General features: G+C 34.8%; 2 protein-coding genes and 1 long non-coding RNA gene across 3 annotated transcripts; 1 reads left to right on the top strand and 2 right to left on the bottom strand.

The window, feature by feature from the left end:
- Window positions 1-275: 275 nt before the first annotated feature.
- Window positions 276-2,317, bottom strand: LOC132561991 (uncharacterized). Its single transcript, XR_009554729.1, has 3 exons — window positions 2,271-2,317; window positions 1,262-1,375; window positions 276-655 (listed from the first exon to the last, which is right to left on the bottom strand). It is a non-coding gene; the product is annotated as an uncharacterized LOC132561991 (long non-coding RNA).
- A 3,629-nt stretch (window positions 2,318-5,946) lies between these two features.
- LOC132561983 (peroxynitrite isomerase THAP4-like) lies at window positions 5,947-14,244 on the bottom strand. Its single transcript, XM_060226709.1, has 6 exons — window positions 13,769-14,244; window positions 12,028-12,106; window positions 11,666-11,819; window positions 11,416-11,525; window positions 8,264-8,367; window positions 5,947-7,907 (listed from the first exon to the last, which is right to left on the bottom strand). The coding sequence occupies exons 2-6, from the start codon at window positions 12,041-12,043 to the stop codon at window positions 7,791-7,793; spliced, it is 501 nt and encodes a 166-aa protein (XP_060082692.1). The 5' UTR covers window positions 12,044-12,106; window positions 13,769-14,244; the 3' UTR covers window positions 5,947-7,790.
- A 1,558-nt stretch (window positions 14,245-15,802) lies between these two features.
- LOC132562003 (cell division cycle protein 20 homolog) lies at window positions 15,803-25,672 on the top strand. The gene is made up of 10 exons (XM_060226728.1): window positions 15,803-15,941; window positions 16,619-16,814; window positions 19,053-19,246; window positions 19,593-19,721; window positions 20,535-20,728; window positions 22,312-22,406; window positions 22,569-22,794; window positions 23,846-23,971; window positions 24,818-24,935; window positions 25,494-25,672. Exons 1-10 carry the CDS (start codon window positions 15,803-15,805, stop codon window positions 25,670-25,672), a joined length of 1,596 nt encoding a protein of 531 aa, XP_060082711.1.
- The last annotated feature ends 137 nt before the right edge of the window (window positions 25,673-25,809 follow it).

Consider the following 25,809-nt stretch of genomic DNA (forward strand, 5'->3'; position numbering starts at 1 on the left):
TTGACTTATAGATCTGTTGAGGTGTCCGATCAATGATCAACAAAGATTAGTTTTGAATGTTTCGATTATACTATTTAACAGAAGCCTCGAATGAAATGTTGACGAAGATGCCGCAGCATCGCTGGGAAATTTACACCAAAATCACACTTTCAAGACTTTTGGGCGTGACTATAAAACAAGAAAATGCACATATATAAACATAATTTCCAACAGAATTAGTATGAACATACCAGAGTGGCGAATCAAACGATACTCTCCAAAACATAACACACACATTGTGATCAATATGGTCATGTTTTATTGACAAAAAAACCCCTCAAAAATCAAAACAAAACAGAATACCACCAGGCCATGTTACTCACAGAGTGTACACTGCTGGTAAAGTCTTCCATTTTTAGTTGACACTAAATAAAGAAACGTGTCTAAAAAACAAAAACAGGATTCAACAGCTGATATGTACTTCCGAATAAAATGTCCCACTATCGCACCGTCTCTGTATTGAACAATAGGACAAATCATCCTTGTCACTTATCAGACGTCCCTGATGAAGTCTTTATACCAGAACAGCAAACTGATTCTTTCCCCACATTTCGTTCACAGCATCTTTCAAGCGCTTTTGTGAATTTGCGACAAGCCGATTCATCATAGTTTTTAGCTGCAATTGAAAACAATGTGTTTACTACATAATTTTTCTTTATATTATATCGTTCCATATGGAAAACGCTTACTTCACGCGTTTATATTCTTAACTATGTGAGTTGTTGTATGTATATATACAATACACGCACGTAAACTCTGTGTCTATTGTTTACTTTGTATGTAATTGAAATGATTCTTGTATGTATATGTGTTTACTATATAACTTTTCTTTATATTATATCGTTCCACATGGAAAACGCTTACTTCGCGCGTTTATATTCTTAACTATAGGAGTTGTTGTATGTATACAATATACGTACGTAAACTCTGTGTCTACTGTTTACTTAAACTCTGTGTCTACTGTTTACTTTATATTAATTTAAATGTTTCTTATGTGTATATTTGTGTACAAACGCACTATTACTTTCTGTAATGTCAATTATGTTCTTTTTGTACAACTCTTCACACTTGGAGGAAATAAAAGAAATAGTTTAATTAGGACCAACCTGAATTTAGCCATACGGCCTGCCCCCACACCCTCCGAAAAATCACCTGAATGTATAAATGTTACCAGTAGAACTGTGGTATAAGAGATATTACTACACAATAATTGTAACATTACCCTGTAAGCATGCTTGAATATCACAAGCCTGTTTTTGACAAGGGTCACGAACGGGTTTCTTTCCAGCCCAAAAAGGCATTACCAAGTCACAGCTCCATACACAAGATTGTCTTACTAAAAATGAAAAGCAGTCATAGTTTAAAGCGTCTTGATGGAACACATGTATCAATTTAATTAACAGCGGCAGATTAAGGAGCTGATGCAGCACGTTTCTTAGCTTGATTCTAGTTGGAACACTATCGATAATATGAATACAATATATGCCACCGTTATAAGGACAACCATTTAATAATCATAATTCAGATATTATTTTGAAACATAACGAGTTTTAAGAATTGTTTATGTATTAAAAGAACTTCCAGAAAAACATAATCATGTAACAAATTGATGATAAGATGGGATAAGTGTTAGTCTGACATGACATGCAAAGTGTACACAAAATGTTCGACAACGTGGCACCAAAATGTCGTTTGTGATTGTAAGGAGCAACAACCCTCTACAGAGACGATTGAGTTTAATGAGGGAGAGGATTAGTAATAACAGCAAAGTATAGCGATGACGAAAGCTATCTAAGACGTGATGGAACCAGTTCGCTAACAAAGTAATGTTGCAGCCATAAAGGCTGTTTTTTCTGTTTGACATGTTGCGTTTAATGTAGTTTTCGGGAAGACCATGGTCCTTACCTGCACTGTACACGTGTGTAATATTCCTTGATGTGTGAGAACTTACATCGGCACGGACTTAGATATAGTTATATTTAGCATATACCCAAGTCCGTGCTTACATTAATTGTGTACGACAACCATAGCTACCTGTTTCGTTCTGTCAACACACTCAAATAATACCAGCGTATTGACAGACGAGGCTGGTACCTGTGGTTAAACGGTAAATCGCCGTCATTTTCACATGTTAAATATCCAACTCACTTTAATATCAAAAAATATTTACTTAACAATCGAAAACAAAAGGACGAACATTAGATAGAAATGAAATCAACTAAACTATTTACCCCAACCAATGAGTGGCTCAATGTCAGCCTGGACCGGATGTTTACAATTTCTCGAGTGCGTTCTATGACTACTTTATATTAAGGACGCTTAGTCATCAGAAATGCCTTATTGCTGAACACACAGCATGTAATATGATACTAAATAGAATCTTTAACGATTTGAAATAATTTCAGATAAAGAATCAAGCCTTTGAATTTTGTTTTCATTTTATTGATTCTCTTGTAAGATAAAAATGAAATTAATGAAATATTTATCAATTACCACATAACTTAGACACTTTTGTAGCATTAAAATTCTAGATTGGTGAAGACGCCCCAAGTTCTTTAGCCTAAATGGAAACCATTGCTCCTCCAAGTTATTCCATACGTGTCTTTAACAGAGCAGATATGTGATAAATGATTATATCATGCAGTAATTGACTTCTCGCTGCCATATTTACCAAGCAAACATTTTGTTCCTGTATTTACCATTTAAATTGCAAACATAAAAAATACTGAATTAAATGTTAATTTTTACAAATTCAGTAATATCTGGTCATGAACAGAGGTATCAGACAAGCCAAACATTTTATAAGATTTGATAGGATATCAGATTACGGTAGCAGGCATGTCTGCTTCTATGTCATAGTTGGCACCGAACTCTTCTCTCTGGTGATTATCACGACCTTCTGTGAGTGAATGTTGGAATCCCCAGATTCTGCCAGATTCTCCAGGCGGTATAATATGTATAGCCTTTACAATCTATTTGTATTTTTTCTCTTCAAACTAATGAATTATTTTGATTGTTGACATTTGGTAACATATGCGGTAGAGGTCATATCTCTATCGCTCTCTGAAGCCCTTGAACACTTCCTGATAAAACTGAAGGCACACGCGAAGTAAACTGTTTGGTCTACAGTGAGATTCAGAAGAAAACAAGATACATGTATGTCCATGAAACACTATGTCCTCTGATTGCAACAAAATTCAGAAATGGGACATTAAAACTGTACTGTGTAAGGCATGTGTTAATTGCATGCACGCTTTGCGAAACACTTATCTTCGTTGTGGCAATGATTTTTTTTTTTTCAAATTTCAAATGTAAGTGAAAGGTCAAGGTCACATGGTCATGTAACAAGGAACAGTGGAATCTTCAAGCCCTACCTCTTCCTGTACCAAAGGTCAAGGTAAAAGTTGACAACAGACAAACAGACAGCACAAAAACAATATGCCCCGGTCTTTCGATCCGAAGACATAAAAAAACGTAACAACAACAGACTGATACGTTCCTTTGAATATTAAACAACTTTAAAGGCTGTAAAACAATACCGTTATGCGACCTCGAGATTTGTTTAATGTACATCAAAAGATCAAACCAATCTTCTCGTCTTAGCCACAAAGTATTGCACATGCAACTTTTGTCATGATATATTCCATGAGTGCAGAGTGCGATACGTTTAGGGTACCGAGGATGAGACTAAAGAGATGATAGATGATGCAGGAATATCTCGTTGGGATTGATACTATATTCCTTGTATGATATGACGGTAGACGTGTTCATGACTGGCCTTGGAATTGTTAAGGAGCCCGTTTACTGCAATATTTCATACTTATTTCATTTTTACGAAATATCAGTTGGTTTTACCTTAATATCATTTCCTTTTATCGAAACATAATTGCACTTTTTATGAAATATTCAAGTTTTCTTTTTAAAAACACTATTCCATTTTTTTCAAAATAATCTTTCGTTTGATGGAAATATTCATATTCTATTCTCTAAAGAGTATCTCATTTTTCAAAATAAAATATCATTTTTACCAAATACTCATTTTTTAAAATATTTCTTATAGTTTTGTTTTCATTCGAAATAATGTCTTGTTCTATTGCAGTATTATTTCATGTTTTCAAATAACACTTGTTTACTTGAAATATTATATTGATTTTACGCAATATTAATTTTTTTAATGAAATATGAATTCAAAAATTGAAAACAGTCATGAAATAAGTAGAATTTAGACCTTGTTCTATCAGCTGATGCAATAGTCCTAAGGTCAGCCTATTGCATTGGAAATGAGACTTTTCAATGCTCTTTGTGAGATAAAAAAAACACAAACTGAAAGTCATGGTAGTGATTCAGAATGATTCTGTCAGTATTGATCAATTTCCAATTTCCATGGCTGTGAAAATTGAGATGATTATAATGCTTATAATTTTAAGCTTAGTGCACAATAATACTTCACTAACTGGAAACGAGAATCTGCCATGATAAAGTAGCGCCTGTATCACTTACCTGGTTTAGTTTGATAAAATTGATTACCTGGTAGTTTAAACTGAAGGAAAAGTATTTCAAACATTTGTATCTATTTACCCTATTAGGCCCTGCCCCTCCTTCTGAAGAGGGTTAAATGCACTGTTTGTAGAAAACTAAATTATCTTCATCAATGATGCTTCAGATCGAATCTACTCAATATTCAATCAATCCAAAAGGATTTTAAGGAATTTGCTGTATTTCTGCATGTCTCAGACCAAATTTGGTCAGAATTCAGACATCTGCTTAAAAGAATGAATTTTAAGAATTTGAACTATTTATTTCCCCTATTGGACCCCACCCTTCATCTCCAGGAAGCCAATATCCAATGTTTATTCAAAACTGATTCCACTCCACCAAAGGATGCTGCAGACCTTATTTGGGCAAAATCCAAACATGACTATTGGAGGAGTTGGATTTTAAAACAATAGCTCTATTTTCTCTTTGGGCCTTGACCCTCCCATCCCAAGGGACCAAAACCCGTCATCTATACATAATTTATTTCTCAATGCCATAGCATGCTTCACACCAAATTTGGACAATATCCACAGACCAATCATTTACACAGAATTTTAACTTCTTCCTACGAGGATATTCCAGACCAAATTTGGTTAAAATCCACTCAGTCCTTCATCACTAAAAGTGCTTTATAGGAAAAAGGATAAGTGGACAGGTGACGGATGGATGGTGGACAGATGGGCCAGGTGAACAAATAAAAAGGAAACAATATTTAAAAAAAAAAAAAAAAATTAAACCCAACCTGAAACATTCTCAGGGAAAGGGTTTCATATTTCAAATTAATGCAGTTTATGGCAACCTCCAGTAAGTTTCCAGAAGGGTGAGACAGTAAGGAAAACATTCTCTATTAAAACACTAAACCTTATTTAGTCCTTCCTGCCATTGAAGTCATTGAAGAAAGATGGAATATGAGGACGACAGATTTGAAACAACAGCAGGGAGGGAGAAAACGGAGAAACACCAATTTTTTCAATACCAGAGAGATTCCTTCACAGCTGAAATACCCACAACCAAATAGTGAAATCACTACAGTCAGATACACTAAAGTCATGTCCTTGGATGAAGTGAACACTACTGTAGTTATGTTCACAAACAAAGCATTTGCATTGACCTTAAAGATTATTGGACATGTGGAAAGATTTTCCCTGTCGTGTATAATGGATATAAAAACTGCTGTGACCAGCTGAGTGATACAGATCCTATAGGCATTGTTTATTTTTGCTTTTTTCCAAATATGTGTTTTCATAGCATATGCTTCAGTAAAGAAAAAAATGTAACTTCTTTACTCCTCAAATCAAGGTAACTGTGTGAGTAATATATGTCATATATAGATGGAAACATTTTTTTAATATTCATAGAAAAGAACAAGCATTATTTCAAAAAGTACTTTATTTATTTTGGTAAAAACATACACAATCACAAATTAACAACAAAGCAGAATTTTTCAAAAGAAATAATCTATCTCAAATAAGCTTGGCTTTAATTATTTCTTTTTCTTTTTTCCTCAGCAGTCCAACTTTGATTCCGCAATAAAAAAAACTGCCTCAGATTGACTATATCAATATCACTGTCATAGAATATCTGATTAATTGCTTTCTTACAGTGGTGCACTGGTGATAAAATGTGTGTATATATTCACATATCACTCAACTGTAACATAAATCTATGAAAATTGCAATTAGCTTGGCAAAGGAATGAAAATAAGTTTTTGTGTCACAACTTTTTTACAAGGAACCTAATATTAATAGACTTAACCATACAGCTTGCCTAAAAATCTCACCATGGGATATACTTTACAGAATCATCTACATGTTTGATATCCATGTACAGTTCATAGGCTTCATCATTTCCATGAGGAACAGAAGTTACAGGATCTGATCAGGGAGTTGATAATCCAGGATGTTTCAGTTTTCAGATTAACTGAATAGACTACCAGGGCTGCAAGGTCAGGAGAAAAAGTGTGAATACATTTGTATAGATAATTTACCAATATTAACACAGAGGTCTTACATCGAAACCTGCTCCACTGCTCGTTGATACAAACTGTGCCAAAGTAATTAATTCCTAATACTTTTAGGCAAACAAACATGTAGATAATTGTATAGGAAGGCTTATTCCTGAGTGTTATAACAAAATTAATGACACAGATAAATCATCTCAGCTGTTCTAGTAAAGTATATATCATGTTAAAGAAAGTCATCACACTCATCATTTATAAAGACAAAATTACACACAAAATCAAAATCACAACTGCCTTTGTTTGCTGGGTTTTTTGTCCCCTAAAAAGCCAGGGTCATTTTGAGGTGGAGTTTCCTTGTAGTAGCTGGTAGCTACCTCACTGAACAACATACAGGAGGCCGGTTGCATTCCACACAGAGCAATTCAGGTAAACTGTTTTGCTCAAGGATTGCACAACATCAGCACAAACTGGTCTGATTCTCATTTTCCAGAGAAACACAAAACGACACAGGGATTTGCTTGTAATTGCAAAGCTGGTCTTAACACAGTACACACCTGAAATCCATTTGTACACATTCATCAAACATAAATTGAAATCAGACTCCTATTCATTTACAGGAAGAAAATTTGAAAATCTGTCATTCCAATTTATTGATAAAGTGTTATCAACTTTATCACTCACATATACATTGTGCAGTAAAGAAAACAATCACTCCATTAATCCAGGAAATATCATACATATATCATTAAATCACATTCATAATTGGCAAGTTAAATCACATGTTCGTTATTGTGTGGAAATCACACAATTCTTTTTTTATTTACAAATTAATTTGTCACCAAAACACCAATATTCTCTTGAATACGAGTTTAAAAAAATGGCACATATTTTACATAAGAACCAATGGTCCTAACAATGTCTCATTCACCCAAATGCAGCTTTGGGAAAAGGCTTAATATGAGTTCAATAAATTATAGCAAAGCCTTTTGTCATGACAAGAAAAATATATTTTTTTTCTGCAGATTTTGTTCAACATTTTGTACCATGCAACATGTTTTATCAGGCTTTGAAATATAGTCTATTCATTAATATTTCAATCATCCAATTTTTTGTATACTTAATTATAAATTGAATTATTTCACAGAGTGAAATCACAATTGATCACATTTCTTTATCACAGATTCCTAAATTTATCTTGATATGATAAGTCAGAACATGAATGATTTCAATTTTCATTGATGCACATGTAAATGGTTCAGGGCACAGCTTTTTTGTATGTAATGCGTAGGTGTTCGGTCATTGGTGTGTTTGCAGTTTCCATAGAAACGACTTGTTCAAGGTCATCACCAATCTTGCGGAAGACTCTTATGATCTGTCGAATGGAAAGAAAGATAGAAACATCAGTTGTAGACAAATACATTTAATATTAATAAAACATCACCCTTTACCTTGATAAATTCAAACCAAAAACTTGTTGAAAGTTGATGATTTGCAAAAACAGGTATCTGAGAACAGCTTTTAAACTTCATTGCAGTTCTTCTAAGATATATATGTTTGAAGATTTCACAGCTGGACATCTAGTCTAAAAAGTAATAAAGCTACATTAGAACTCAAACCAAGATGACAAACAGAAAAATCTCAACTCTTTATTGGTATTGAAAGTCTACACTACAAACATTGTCTGCAATGAATATATCTATCTACATTCCAATACATTGAAAGCATTACCTTTTTTGTTTCTGGTGGTTTACCAAATGTCAGACGTCCAACAGTATGAGATTCTGTCCTCATTTCTGTGTCTGTAAACTCACCTTCTTCTACTTCACTCACACCTGTAACACATATACCATCAGTATGTACAGTATAGATCACCTCACTCACACCTGTATCTATGTACAGTATAGATCACCTCACTCACACCTGTAACATATATACTATCAGTATGTACAGTATAGATCACCTCACTCACACCTGTAACATATATATCACCAGTATGTACAGTATAGATCACGTCACTCACACCTGTAACATATATACCATCAGTATGTACAGTATAGATCACCTCACTCACACCTGTAATTATGTACAGTATAGATCACCTCACTCACACCTGTAACATATATACTATCAGTATGTACAGTATAGATCACCTCACTCACACCTGTAACATATATACTATCAATATGTACAGTATAGATCACCTCACTCACACCTGTAACATATATACCATCAGTATGTACAGTATAGATCACCTCACTCACACCTGTAATTATGTACAGTATAGATCACCTCACTCACACCTGTAACATATATACCATCAGTATGTACAGTATAGATCACCTCACTCACACCTGTAACATATATATCATCAGTATGTACAGTATAGATCACCTCACTCACACCTGTAACATATATATCATCAGTATGTACAGTATAGATCACCTCACTCACACCTGTAATTATGTACAGTATAGATCACCTCACTCACACCTGTAACATATATACCATCAGTATGTACAGTATAGATCACCTCACTCACACCTGTAACATATATACAATCAGTATGTACAGTATAGATCACCTCACTCACACCTGTAACATATATACCATCAGTATGTACAGTATAGATCACCTCACTCACACCTGTAATTATGTAGAGTATAGATCACCTCACTTACACCTGTAACATATATATCATCAGTATGTACAGTATAGATCACTTCACTCACACCTGTAACATATATATCATCAGTATGTACAGTATAGATCACCTCACTCACACCTGTAACATACATATCATCAGTATGTACAGTATAGATCACCTCACTCACACCTGTAATTATGTACAGTATAGATCACCTCACTCACACCTGTAATTATGTACAGTATAGATCACCTCACTCACACCTGTAACATATATACCATCAGTATGTACAGTATAGATCACCTCACTCACACCTGTAATTATGTACAGTATAGATCACCTCACTCACACCTGTAACATATATACCATCAGTATGTACAGTATAGATCACCTCATCCACACCTGTAACATATATATCACCAGTATGTACAGTATAGATCACGTCACTCACACCTATAATTATGTAGAGTATAGATCACCTCACTCACACCTGTAACATATATACTATCAGTATGTACAGTATAGATCACCTCACTCACACCTGTAACATATATACCATCAGTATGTACAGTATAGATCACCTCACTCACACCTGTAACATATATACCATCAGTATGTACAGTATAGATCACCTCACTCACACCTGTAACATATATACTATCAGTATGTACAGTATAGATCACCTCACTCACACCTGTAACATATATACCATCAGTATGTACAGTATAGATCACCTCACTCACACCTGTAATTATGTACAGTATAGATCACCTCACTCACACCTGTAACATATATACTATCAGTATGTACAGTGTAGATCACCTCACTCACACCTGTAACATATATACCATCAGTATGTACAGTATAGATCACCTCACTCACACCTGTATATATATGTACAGTATAGATCACCTTACTCACACCTGTAATTATGTACAGTATAGATCACCTCACTCACACCTGTAACATATATACCATCAGTATGTACAGTATAGATCACCTCACTCACACCTGTAATTATGTACAGTATAGATCACCTTACTCACACCTGTAATTATGTACAGTATAGATCACCTCACTCACACCTGTAACATATATACCATCAGTATGTACAGTATAGATCACCTCACTCACACCTGTAATTATGTACAGTATAGATCACCTCACTCACACCTGTAACATATATACCATCAGTATGTACAGTATAGATCACCTCACTCACACCTGTAACTATGTACAATACAGATCACATCACTTACACCTGTAACTATGTACAATACAGATCACATCACTTACACCTGTAACATATATATATATATATATATATACCATCAGTGTGTACAGTATTGATCACCACACTCACCAGATGTTATATAGGCCAATGTTTTAACTTACTAGGCTTTCGCAGCCCCAAATATCTACTGTAAAATCATCTCATTCACAAGAAAGGGCAGTAACATTGGCTAAAGGCAAAAAATGTCAGTAAAAGATCACTGCATGTCAGTGCAGGTCAACTACCTGAAAAGGTCACTGAATATCAGTGCAGGTCAACTACAGGAAACGGTCACTGAATATCAGTGCAGGTCAACTACAGGAAACGGTCACTGAATATCAGTGCAGGTCAGCTACAGGGAAGGGTCACTGAATATCAGTGCAGGTCAAGTGCAAGAAAATGTAACCGAATGTCGGTACAAAAGTTCCTAGAATGTTAGTGCAAGTCAATTGCAGGTAAAAGGTCACTGAAAGTCAATTCAGGACAAGTGCAGCATGAAAGGTCACTGCATGAATGTCAGTACAGATTTAGTTCAGGATAAAGGTCAATGTATGCCAGTGCAAGTCAAATTCAGGTAAAGGGTCACTGAATGTCAATACCATGTAACATAACAGAGCCTCTGGACATAGATTATTACAATTTTGGCAGAAGTCAAGTTGCATGGCTAAAGAAGTCGATGACAGATCTAAGATATCACAGAACAAAGTTACAGAAAGCATTCTACATAGGAAATCAAGGTCCATAATGGTTCATATTAATAATGAAATAGAGTTTAAAAGGTCAAACAGACTAGGGTATGGAAGCACAAGGTGACAAAACTTCAGTGTTGTAATGAGAGATCAAAGTCATGAAAGAAAATGTTAGCACAGGAAATCAATACCTTAGTGGAGGATTAAAGGTTAAGGTTGCCAACATTTTTGATGTTTTAAGTACGGTTAGGGATATCATAATATACATATTTACCGAGGTTGTGTGCTATCAGCAAAGCGCAGTGTGTTGTGCCTGGCTGGATACGTATAAATCCTAGTTCACGATGAAGCGGCTTCTTGGTCTCCGCATGTGAGGAATAAAAACTGTAACAGTTTAAGATTTTTTTTCACAAGTCTACAAAATTATAACCAAAAGTATAAAGTATGAATTCATTTTGTTTTGATAATGAGGTTTTGCAGTACTTGGTCCATTCTTTAACAAAACTCAAGTACATAGCACGTACCTAAACTGGATGTTTGGTTGTCCAACATGACTAAAGGTCAGTTCCTCGTTATAACTGAAGTCCTTGATAGTAGGATACTTTCCAATACCACCTTGTCCGTTCCATTTTCCAAGTAGCCATGACAACGGTTTTATCATATCATGAATTGGAGGCTCTATGACAATGAAAAATATACATTTTCTTTTAGTGTAGAAAAAGAACCAAAGCAACTAGAGTATATACCATAACTACTAAATAAAATCATGTATTTTGGATGCATAAATTTAGAATGTGCAAAGTAGATAAAAAAAATTGAACAATATAAAAACTTGGTACCTTAATTCAAGTTGAGAATAGTATTCAAAACCTTGTATTTAACTTACCAGAATCTGTAGACATCTTTTGAAGCTGGCTTATCTTACAGAACCTTGCAATTGATAAACGTGTTGCTTGAGATCTGATCTATAGAGAAGAACAATACTTCAATTAGAATAATGTATCATTGAATCCAAGGTATCAAACATATGAATGTTTCAGATTCATTAAACCTGAAATAATCAACTATAAACTGAAATTTAGAACTGCCCAATTCTAAATGTAATGGGAGGTCAGGACATTATCATACCCAGCTTTCAATGAAAAAGAAGTCCATAGGTACACTACTTCCTCATAAATCAATAAATGGATTCCATTTAAAGTTGTTAAAACAACTTCACTGATGCTGGAAAATTGGTTAATATCCATGATTATCACTTAAAATCAGATCGGCTTTCCAATGTAGTTAATCAATTACAAAATCAGCTGACTGTTCAATATCCATAGAAAGTGAATGCATTCTTTGTCGAAGTAATGTTTTCTTTTTTTGTAACTTTAACCTGACACACCTCACTTGCCTAGAATTGCTTAAGAATGAATATTATTCGCAATTGGCTTCATTGTTATGTATGATATGAAATTCGTTTTTGCTAGAACAAAAAAAATACTAAAGAACTGATGACTGATTATAATAAAAATTACAAAATTACAGTTGATCATCACATCAAGTGAGGTGAACAATTACATTAATCAATTATATCCATTGTTCCATCACCATTCCTCACATAACTGGGAATACAATAGCATCCTTATTTTTGGCCTCAATCTCTTGGGTCTGATTGGAGGCAAAGACTTAGAGAAAGTACCAGGTCAAAACATGATGTTTTTCTAAATTTGTAGACGTGTCATTTCCTTTGGAATAACACGACTCTCCCATGACAAAGATATTATTAGTCTGGCTCCCTTACGAGTTCCATTGGAAATTCCACGTTAGGACTTAAAAGTACAAAACAAATGTCTGAAGATAGTCATGTCACATATGAAATGGAACAGAATGATTAAAAGAATAGTTTCTCAACTGATTCAAGCCTTGGACACACATCTTTGTGCCTCCATGGAACTTTCGAATTAAGAATGGGGACCAAACTTACATTTCGGGTTATATGGAAAGAGGTCGAAGATAAGGTTGGGTATTTGCAGTTGTGTACCATAAATTGAGCAATTACTGATTTTTTATTGCATTTGCTCTAGGTCAAACCCAGAACTTTTTTGTGCTCAAAGCAAATGTGTACTTATCGCAGCAGAAATTACAAAATAGGTCTAAAATTTTCGTCCTTGACATTTAAACTGTAGGTATTTGAAGTCAAATAGTTAATATGTTTCTGTATCAATACTCCCAAATAACATCATACAAAGTATAAAAAAAATAATTTCAGTTAATTCATATCCCTATATCTAACTGTCACTATTTATTATCCACTCAAGTCCACTAAAAGTCATAGGGGATATATAGTATGTGCATAATGTCCATATTTGTCAGCACTCTGGCGACTTAATTCTGTAAAGATTTTTATCAACCTTCACATACTAAAACAAAGGGCCATGCTGGTAATATCTCAAAAGAGTTTTAGAGCCAATGTGATTACTATTTATAGAAAATTCTTGTCGGCAACCTAGCAGCTTTATTACTTAAATGATTTTGATGAAACTTCACACGCTGATAGAGGATCATAATAAACAGCAACAAAACATTGTTAATTAGATTAAAGTACCATTGGATTTTCGAACTAAATGTATAATGACCCTGACCTTGACCCTTCAACACTGAAACACAAACTTGTCGGAGACTGCGAGCTGTCATTCCTTGAAGGATTCTGATCAAAATTCACCAATTTACATAAGGTTAAGAGTTCCAGGATTGTTTTCAGTGATATAAACGTTTTCATTCCTAGACAATTTTTTGTATTATACGTCCCTGGTAAAACTGAACATGCATATAAAGGACCTTAATTGACAGCAACCCGTTCATCAAGCTTAATCTCTAATTTGAAAATCATGAGATAATTTGTTTAGTCCCAGCTAGACTCCACTGGGAATAAGCTATCTGGAGGCTTCCTGGGTAATCGTAGAAAAACGGGCACGTGTTGTCACGACTGAAGTGGGAGTGTCATTCTAGATCGGTAGCGATTGGTCTAGAACGACTGAAGCAGTATTCACAGCAAGCAATGTGCATTGTTACGAGATTTGTATCGTCATTTAAGATTCAATTGTACTAAAAACGCTCGGAGAATCATTTGTAAACAAACAACCCTTCAATTTCCAAGAAGTGTCATTTGTCAGAACAGCTGGTAACAGCTTGAGAAAGATTTAACAACTCCGAATCAATTTACCATGGGCGCCGCCATTAATCTAATATTAGCCAATGACAGTGAATAATCGCCGTAAGCTTCGGGTTTGTCTGATATCACGTGATGTAAACGCGCTACATTTTAAAGTCTTCAGATGTTGCAACTTATTCACGACCAAGAAGGTAAGTGTGTTATTTTTTTCCTTTCTTTCTCTGTATGCATATCAGAGTTAACAGTCAATAATTATGTTGTCACCATGTTAATTGATCATTTCGTTTAAGGATCGTAGGATGTGATCGTTCATTCACAAAAGTTATTAACACTGATAAATATGATAATAATTTCACGTGTTCAGTTGCCACTGATCGACAAAATTTTTGATACAAGAATACGTTTACTAATTCTATGTTTTACAGTATTTGTAGAAAAAAGGAGAAGGAATATAAACATTTTATAAAGACCTAGGGGAAAGGGTAAAACATCAACAACAGTGGAAATAAGTCCCTAGTATAATCGATGGATAGTCATAAATTTATTAATGGATATCCGTAATTCAGGGATACTCAGTTCGATTTATGAACAATGGTATTCATTTTGATTGACTTCTGCTTATGAACATTGATGTTTTTAAGTACAACTACAAAAAGACATTTGAATGAGTAAGTAAGCATCAATAAAATGGACAAGGATTCTAAACCAGGGACGTAGATAATAGATATCTACGTCCCTGTCTAAACTAATCATAAGTCTCTTGTATTAAAATTCCATATGATATCCAAAGATACAAAGACGACTGCCACTGGCTTTCAGATTTAAAACAGAGATACAGTGAATATATAAATATAGACAGATGTGATAATTACTGAAGTAGTGACACCTGATTGATATATAGAAATGAATATCTTGATAACATGCATGTACTTTGCTCAGACCAACTATGCTCCTTTATCCTGAAATTTGAAATAAGAACCTTAAACTATGGCATTGTGAATGTGTAAAAGTTGAGAGTACCTGATGCCTTACTATTTTCGGCTAGTGTGAATTTCCTTTTAGTTGAGCAGTAGAGTGTCCAGCAAGAGACTCCAGGGTTGCTAATTTGAATCCCGCCAAGAGCAGGATATTTTTCATTAATCCTTCCTATTACAAATTTTGTGTCATTGACCACATCGAGAGTAGAAGCTATATAGAAGATTGATTTTGATTTATACATATTTTACTGGAGATTGAGATACTTCTTTGGGAGTAATAAACCTGGGTTGTTTTCTTCAGGGTCAAAGGAGGGAGTAGTGTAGGGTGGAAATTTACAAATTATTACAAACTTTTACATATTATTGATTTTGTGTATTTTCTCTGAAGTGACTACATGGATTCACTCTTTGTACTTGCAAGTAATCTATCTAATAAAATAATTTTAAAAAATCAAATATTAAAAATGTTTATTGTAAGGACGATTCTGTCATTTTTGGTTTTAATTTGTAATTTGCAGATTTCAAGAATGTCGCAGTTCCAATTTCACAGCATGGTGTCAGAGGTGACACGAATGGATGGAGAAATAAAAAAAGGTCCTAAGATGAGGTGGCAGAGAAAAGCTGAAGAAGCTGGGTTAAGTTACCTTCAAGTAGGAACTGAGCCAAGTATGTATAAAAACCTTGAATATTGTTACATGTACATGCTGAATGCAAGTAAAAAAGAGCTTGATGGTAAAGACAGCATAGTGACACTCTAATTGTGCCTATTTCATAATTGACTTGCTGTTAAAAAAGAAGTTTTTATTGTGAATAGTTGGAATGCAAATATTAATTCCTTTGTTTGGTGGATTGCACTAAGGACATGATAAAGTTATATGTATGTTTTCAATTCATTCTGTAGCTTTACTGGGAGCTCTGGTTTAACTGTTGTGAAAATCACAACACTTGATGTTTAAGTATTTACCAGTATGTAAATCTGTCTTTCACTTAGCACCAGAATTTGACTTAATTTCTGATCTGAGAATAGACAGTGAACATATATTTTTTTTAAAAAAAACATGCCTGTGTACAATTTATTTTATAGTACAATTAATGAGGAAGCTCGAAAATTACAAAATGGTGTTTCCTGAAATCTCCTGGAGATCAGTATATTTGCAGGCCCTACAGAAGATTTTATAGTCATACAGAAAATGATGTCCTTGAAATTGTAATTTTTGATGCCGAAATATTAGTCTTCATTGATGTATTGCTTAAAAATAATTTCAAGTGTTGATATTTGTAAGAAAAATGAATGTGCAGCAAACGTAAATTTCAATAATCCATTTAATGAACTATTAAACTAGGAGGTCCCTTGTCACCATGGAAACCAAGATCTGCCAAGACACCAGGGATAACTCCTAAGACACCGCTGTCACCAAGTAAAACACTCACTTTCCCCACAACAAATAAGACACCAGGGAAGACCCAGCCACAAGGGAAACACCCATCAAAAACTCCAAATAAGACACCTGGCAAACAACCACAGCCAAAACAAGACAGGTATGGTATCCACTGAAATCTTCAGTGATTGCTCTAGGTTTTTCCAGGCTTAATGATCAGAGCTGTAAGATGGCTCATGACCAGGTTTCACTGACATTCATCAGTGTTCAGCAGACACAAGATGGGTGGCTTTTATCCCTGCCTCTTGGGAGTCAATGCCTTGTCTTTTTGATGCACTGACTGACTGGCGCACAGCATAACTCAAGGGTTCCTCACATTCTGTCTAGGCAGTTGTCTTTGGTCAAAAGCTATTGCTCCAGTGATCAAAAGTGAACCTTATTTATAATACTGGATCTATATATCTCATTCCAGAAATTTGTAAATTGAAGTTATATTTTGAAGTTAAGAGTTGTCTCCCCTACATCGATTTCCAACAAACTTTATTTATAACACAACAATTACGAAGCAAGTTATAGCAACTTATATTACTCGCTTAAGCATGCAAAGGGTCTTAAAGTTGTTGGAAACCAGAGTACTCTGGGAAAACCCATGTAGTCGGAGGGGTGACCCCCTACCTTTTCACATCTGTTCCATGAATCGAAGCCTGGTCAGCTAGGTGAAAGGTGAGTGCATTACGCCTGCATCACCCGACCACCCTATAGCCAACATATAGTCAGTGTTAAAGTTTTGAAGACAAGATGTCAACAATTTTTGAGTGATTTTCTTCGCGAGGTTGACAGTAGTCATACTGGTTGCTAGCAGATTTAATAACCATTGCAGATTCAGAAGGAAGAAGATATTGTACAGCAGTAGGGGCAACACATAATACACCAAAAACTTCATACGCACATCTTGTACACATCATCAGATGCATGGTACAGTATCAAGTGTACAACTGTACAATAGGATTGCACATTTCGAGTGGTGTGGTAAAAATGATTGACTAATATAACTGATTGATAATTAACTTAAAACTTTTGTAGTTATAACAAGTGATCATAGACTAAATATTGATCAGTAATAAACGTCATTTTTAATTTGACAACAAAATACAGGTGGATCCTGCGTTAATTGATCTAGTATCGTTGCACAGCTTAAAGAGTGGCAAACAAAAATTACCTGTATTCAGGTAAACATGACAGGTCTATATCAGCTAAGTCTGCCATGTAACAAACACAACCCTTAAGATGTACCTGAGTATGTGTATTTTGTTAACACAATGATAGAAAAATGTGAGTAATACAGAGGTTATGTAAATGACACTTCTTATTTAACGGTATAAGGCTTTAGATGATTCTATGTCAAGACAAAAAGAGACATCCCTTTAATGTTTATACCTGGTGATATATATATATAATGAAATGTGGCACTTTGTAAACAAAACAAGCATGTATATAATGATTAAATCTGTACCCGATAGATCTACATGAGTCTAACCTATAAACATATAACTTAATTAGGAAATGTACTTAGCTGTACACTTATTTAGAAAACAAATAATCCCTTTCCCACACCTGTCATTTTTAATTTATATAAATCAAAATAGAATCACACCTCTGTGCAATAGAACCACATAACATGCACAAAGATGAAGCAAATTTCGTCCATTTTTTCCTCTCATTCTTACTTCTCACATTGTGTAAAGTTGTATGATCCCACATCTGTATATGGAATCATACTCAAGGGTGTCAAATATTTCAATAGTCAAAAATCCAGAATGCAAATTTTGTGCATTATTTCCTACTGACCTGAAGCTTAAGTATAAGGGAAATCACATTAAAGGCTAAACCATTTTCTATATTAGACTATAAGGGTCCCTATAATTAATGTATTGTGCAAGTTTCTTATAAGGTCAGATTCTGTCATATACAACCACAGGACACCAGTAGAATGTTTAGGTTTTGGGGACTTTGGCGATATTATGAAATTAATCAATTTTGGAGAGTGACTCACAGAATCCCCAGAAAAAGGCCAGATAACTGGTTTTTAGGCTTTGCCTTCTTATTCTAATGAACTGTTGTGGTTCTCTAAAGACGGTCAGAAACTGACTTTATCATAAATTACATGGTTATTATATATAGGGGAAACATGCTGACAGATTAAGAAAAAAGTACACTGAGGACAGTAAGGTTACTTTTAATTGTGATTAAAGAAGAATTCTTTCAAAGATCTGTTTACACCTGTTTCTCTCTTTATTGTCTTCAAGCTGATCCCAGAAATGATGATTTTATAAAAATGAGACTGTAACTGTTTAACTCTATATGATATCTGATACTGATATACATGTTTTATTTTTAGATTTATTCCAAATCGATCAACAACTGACATTGATATGAGCCACTACGCCATGATGAACGACAAAAATGATGAGAACACACCGCCACCAAAAACTGGATACCATCAGCAGCTGAATGAGGCACTGAGTAAAGGACAAAACCCTCAGAATGCCAAGGTGCTCAGCTTTAAGGAGAAGGCTCCAGAATGCTCGGCAGGTATGCTTAGATTGTAGCACTAGTTGATAGTCTGACATGGAAATATCTGGCTGAGACACAAATCATTCCAAAGTTGTCTTTAACACTTTAGTCTTTATGTTTTCTACAGTTTCTATGTAAATAATTGTTGTAGGACACTAATGTCTGCCAATTAGGTTCACTTAATGTTATAGAATTAGATAGCGGTGGAAACCAAATATCTGAAATTTGTTTAAACCAAAATCTTATTTCTTGAACTTTTGTTTAAACTTTGTATTTGATTTCATTTCAATCAATATTTTAAAAAGTTTATAGCATTTAATGCAGTTTCCAACCAGATACAAAGCAATGCCGTGTCTGTTGCTAGGTCACCTCAACAACCTCAAGGTCTTATACAGCTCTAGTAAGTCGGCTGTCCCGAAGTGTTCCACAACTCGCTTCATTCCGCAGCAGCCGGACCGGATCCTGGACGCCCCAGAGCTACTGGACGATTACTGTAGGGACATTTTAGAACATATCTCTCTTATACTGCGTAAAACAAATATATGTTTCAGGTTTTTTTTGGAAATAATAATCATAGGTTGGGGCGTCATGTAGCAGCTTGTTTCATAAACGAACATTATTTCTATATTCTTGTTATTGTATTGGTCAACACTTATATAAACATCATCAAATAAATATGCATTATTGTCAAAATCTTTGTTAATAGTGGGTATCAGTGATCAAAGTAAGTTATGGCAATTATGTAGGATGCCAGACACTAACGTACAGCGGGGATGCTCACATATAAACCCTTTCCCTACTTTTGGTCAATGTTTTTCACTGTGAGGATGGGCTTACTTGCTGTAAAATACAATACAATTTATACAAATCAAATATCACAGTATTGTCACCCAGTGGATCATTCACCACTAATATTGATTTGCATCAGTTGATTTTACTCATGGCAGGAATTAGTTAAAAGTTTATGAGAAGTTCAGTGAAAACCTGTATGTCAGATCTAAAGGAGATTATTATAACCATCAAATGATAAATCCTGACTTAAACTTATGACTTCTTTTTTACAAAAATTAGGTCTTTGTGTATATATTTTAATCCTTTCTTGAGAATATGATTTAAAATTTACAGTTTTATGATGATGTATTATGGAATGAAAGAAAATTGGAAATAGGACAGTACTGAATTGGCCGAATATTATCATTCTAAAATCAGGAGTTGTTGTTTACATTCAAAATTGGAAACTATGCTTCTGAAATGGAATCAAGTGATAAAGTGATGAGTTCAGATACATCTTTTATTGTTTGTACAGATCTAAACTTGTTGGACTGGTCCAGTAACCATTTAGCTGTAGCACTGGGTGGAGCTGTGTATATGTGGAATGCAGCAGATGGTTCCATCGTCCAACTGATGGAGATGACCAGTACGGATGATTATGTGTCTTGCGTATCATGGATAAAGGAGGGAAATATTCTAGCTGTAGGCACCAACATGGGAAACACACAGGTAATCTTCACAACAACCTTCCCATGTCTCCTTTATCTCCATTCCACACCTCAAGATCAAAGTACTGGGTCAGGTAACAGCCTTCCCATTTCTCGTTTATCCTCAGTCTACACCTCAAGGTCAAAGTACTGGGTCAGGTAACAGCCTTCCTATTTCTCCCTTATCCTCAGTCTACACCTCAAGGTCAAAGTACTGGGTCAGGTAACAGCCTTCCTATGTCTCCTTTATCCTCAGTCTACACCTCAAGGTCAAAGTATTGGGTCAGGTAACAACTTTTCAATGTCACCTCCATCCTTCGTCCACACCTCAAGGTCACAGTATTGGGTCTTTTTCATAATGCACTGTCAGGCATGATCTGCAATGAAACAGAAAATGCTGTTTGTGGTGAGAGACAGATGCAAGTGTTTGGGTTGTGTAGGAACTTTTTGTAGTGTATACAATCTATGATATTTTATTTAACAATTTATATTTGAAAAAAAGGCATTAAGTAAGATAAAGCAACAAGATTGTTGGAATTTGGTGTTTTATATAGGAAATAGTGTGACTCTCCTTTTTCAAAAGGAAAAATAGAGATTAATTCAAGAGTATACTGCAGTATTCTGAATACAGGTGTTTTCCCCATTCAGTTTGGCAAGAAGAGACGTGTGAAAAGAGAGATATAATAATGTATAGATGCTGAGGCCCCTCTAGAGCCAATGTTTGCTGATGTTGTAAAGACTTCTCTTCAGATATGGATGTAGGAGTTTTAACATGACTTGAGTGGTGCTCTCAAAGAGTATTATGAGTGCAGTAATTTTTAAACCCTCTTACCTGATGGTGGTAGTGGGATCAGTTTGTGTATCCATTTCTTCATCCCTGATAAATTTGTGTACAACTAACAGGATAACTTATTAACACATTGACAGATTTACTTCATATTAAAATCATTAAATCACCCTATCAAGGTTTACACTTTATCATATTTTGGTTGCCATCGGCCAGAGTTATGATCAAAGATCACTGCTGACTACTTTAAATATAAAAAGCTTGTGTACAGGATGCCTCATAAACCCCTTAATAGATTAGCCATAGGAAACTAAAGTTTGCATCCTGACTGCAAAGTTATTGTCTGATAGGGATATGTCGCACTCATATCTCATCGTATGCAAAATTATGACCCTTTTTTTTCAAGGTATAACAGTTTGTTACAAACCTTACTTGGATAGTCTTTCAGTTATCAGGCCTTTTTCCAGGGCTTCTGTGTGACCAAATATGGGTCACTTTCCAAAGTGGATTTATTTCATAAGATTTCCAAATTTCCCAAATTTATAATTTCATTCCCAATTGATCTCTTTTTCCCCAAAATGATAAAAAAAGGCCCATTCGTAGAAAAATAAAAAGAAACTGGATAAATTTGTTATGTCAACACATTTGTACCTTTTATGATTGCAAAAAACAGAAATTGAGTCAAATTGGTACAGTATACAAGAGTTATGGCCCTTTCTTTTGTTTGTTTGTTTGTTTGTTTTTTTTTTATTTTGTTATACCAAACTGGAGATAGCAACTATGGACTTCTTGTTATAATTGGTTATGTTTTCCATTAGTTATGGGATGCTGAAAAACAGAAGTTAGTGAGAACAATGACTGGACATTCATCACGTGTTGGGTCCCTAGCATGGAACACATTTGTCCTCAGTAGGTAAGTTTCGGTAAAAAAACAAAAAGAAAGAAAAAATGAATCATGATGGTTTTACAGAAATGGCATTTAAATGCATTATAGATTTGACCAAAAGTTCCTAGTTCTTGTCATGAGGTAAATAAGGGTTTTAACATTAGTGAGAACAATCTGTTTCTTCTACAGTGGAGCTCGCTCTGGTATGGTCCGTCATCATGATGTCCGAGTTGCCAACCATCATGTGGGCACACTATCCAATCACACTCAAGAGGTATGTGGACTCAGCTGGTCACCTGATGGACGTTTTCTTGCTAGTGGAGGTAATGACAACCTGCTGAACATCTGGGATAACAACATGAGCCATGAGACTGTACCAGTGCATACCTTCACACACCATCAGGCGGCAGTCAAGGTAGGGATGGCCTACAAAGAAAAAGCTTAAAAGCAAGGCCCTGGTGTTTCTTTTCCAACAGTGATGACAACGCTGTTATTGTCAATATTTCAATCTAGCGCTTTGTGTTTAGATACATTAATAAAAAATACAAGTACCAGTACTAGTCTAGATAAATCACATAGTTAACACTTCAACACACCCATCGTTTACAAAATATCTTCCAGATTTTACAGTCCAACAACTCTAAAAATTAATAATGCTGAAAACTGGACTTGATGCTGAAATGAGATTTCTCTTAGTTTCTCATAAAGCACAAGCCCTATTCTTATCAAATCTGGAATATAGCTACATTGTTGTATGGACATATGAACCCATGAAATAGATTACATGTAACTGATCTTTTTGTATAATTTTTTTTTTGTTTTGAATTGGCTACAAATTCTTTATAGCTTGTCCTATTCACTTCAGATTTAGGTTTTAAGTCATATTGAAACAACGTCTATATAAAGGAGAAGCAGGGTGATTTTTATGTATAAATGGAATGTTTGAAAAAGCATTGAAAATGAAAGAATTTAAAAAATTTTCTTTTTCTGATTTAAAATGCATGTCAATAATTTTCATGGTGCTTAAAATGAACTTGGAAATGTGGTATTTTATTGGGCAGGGTTAAAAGGCAGAGGTATATAGCAATCACTCATACTTACAAAATACTATAGTATCATACCATCAGGTGGTCATCAGTCAAAGGTCAAAGATCGCAGACCAATTTAGACGAATATTCAAAGCAGAGACCGTTTTTATTATGAAATTTTTCCGGAAGTCTTGATTACCAAATGACATAAATTCTTTTTTGAAGTCAATTCTTTTTTGTTTCTTAAATGAATTTAAAGAAAATGATATTATATATGTACTATGTTACTCTGAAACCAAAATTAACATGGCTCCTTAATCTTTGTTTAATTAGTTAAGCAAACCATCAGTTATCAAGTGTTTCTTCTTTATTACTCCAGTAATTACTGTACTCTGTTTTGTTAAACATTTACTTGATACATTATGTTCTGGTTGCTAGGCATTGAGTTGGTGTCCATGGCAAGCTGACCTGTTAGCCAGTGGTGGGGGAACAGCTGACCGACATATTCGCTTCTGGAATGTTTCCACTGGATCCTGTTACAACTCTGTGGACACAAACTCTCAGGTACCCCTTACTTAACAGTAGATCATTGACCTCTAAAAACAGGTTTTCCAAAACTGATGTAGAAAACATTGATTTCCCTTAATATTGCTTTCTTCTGAAGACTGTTACTGAATAATTCACAATATAACACTTTGTAATTAATGCCATCCACCAGGTTAATATATCTCAGAAAGATTGTGTGATCAGCTTTGTCACACATATCAATGCCAAACACCAGGTAAATATATCTCAGACAGATTGTGTGATCAGCTTTGTCACACATATCATGTTATTGATGGCTAATCTGTGTTATTTTTACAACTTACATAAAAAAAAAGTCATCATTTCTATGTGTTATAGACTTGATATTCAATCTCAGGTTAACAATCATCAGGTGCAGCGCCAATGCCAAATTCAACATTGTTTAAATGGGGCCCCTGGCAGGCAATTTATGGATATGAGAAGAAACGTTTGCTGAAAGTTTCTGGACATTATGAGAAACCTGTATCATAGCTATTATCAAAATGATGTTTGTTATTACATCAAAATAACTACTCAATATGCAGTGTAATAGCACAGGCTCATGCTAAATTCTGGAATTGTTATACCCAGATTTAGATTTCACTCTTTACACTTAACAAAAATGATAAATTTACATGTTTAACAGTCTCATAGATTTTCATGTTATCTATCTGATGGGTTCAGAGTCCAATGTATGTGAATATGGTTTCCTAGTTTGGAACAGAATATCCATCAAACCAAAACTACTAAGATCATCAATACTTCTGTTTCTTTTAATTTTGTCATTGGAATAAAAGAATATTTGAAATTTATCAGAAAGGTAAATAAGCACTCGATCTGTTACAGGTTTGTTCCATCTTGTGGTCTAAAGAACACAAAGAGCTGATCTCTGGCCACGGCTACTCGCAGAACCAGTTGACCATCTGGAAATACCCCACGATGAACAGAGTGGCTGAATTGACAGGTACAAAATTTATCCTTTATGTAGAAATTTCCACTGATTCAGGTGACATAATAGTTATTATATTCAGAATTCTAAATTAGTGTAAAAAAAAATCATGTTCTTATTCTTATGAAGTAGTGTTGTCCATCTTTAACCTGTTATGAGCAATAGCTTGTCATTATTCTTGAAAACTTTGATATGCATTTTGGAGATTGCTAGCATATTCATCTTAAAGAAAAATATCCCTTAGAAAATTTGTATGTAAGACATTTGACCTGAAGGTCAATAATTTGATGTGTCACAGCTAGGCGGCCTACATGTTTTGATGATTAAGCATTGAAATAATGGTCAGAATTAATCAAGTGGTCATATGAGTTAAGGTCAAGGTCACTGATGTTGTGGTAACTGATATGACGAGTGGAAGCAAAGTTGTAGAGAGAAAGAGTTAGAATTCATTGTTATGTTATTCCAAGGACTGCAAACAGAGACATATCTACATATATAAATATGTAAGTGTACCATGGCCTTTGACCTCTTATACTTAACTTTGACATAAGAGATGTTTACTTTTTGTCACAGGACATACAGCAAGAGTGTTGTGTCTGACCATGTCTCCAGATGGCAGTACTGTAGCTAGCGCTGCTGCAGATGAAACAATCAGACTCTGGAAGTGCTTTGAAGCTAAAGCTACTGCAGCCAATACAAAGCCTACGAAGGACACAAGTAGCTTTAGTCAGATGCGTGCTGGGATTCGCTAACCTCTGGTACAAACCAGTCATCTAAACACACAAGTACTATGTTTGTAGGTAGTGAAATCTTCAGCAGAAGCTTACAGGAAAGATAAAGCAGACAACATGGCAGAGATCCGACAGTCCATCCTCCATATCAAATCCAG

Source organism: Ylistrum balloti, unplaced genomic scaffold, assembly GCF_031769215.1.
Source record: "Ylistrum balloti isolate Yb309-2 unplaced genomic scaffold, AGI_CSIRO_Ybal_v1 Utg371318, whole genome shotgun sequence".
In the NCBI taxonomy this organism is placed as follows: domain Eukaryota; kingdom Metazoa; phylum Mollusca; class Bivalvia; order Pectinida; family Pectinidae; genus Ylistrum; species Ylistrum balloti.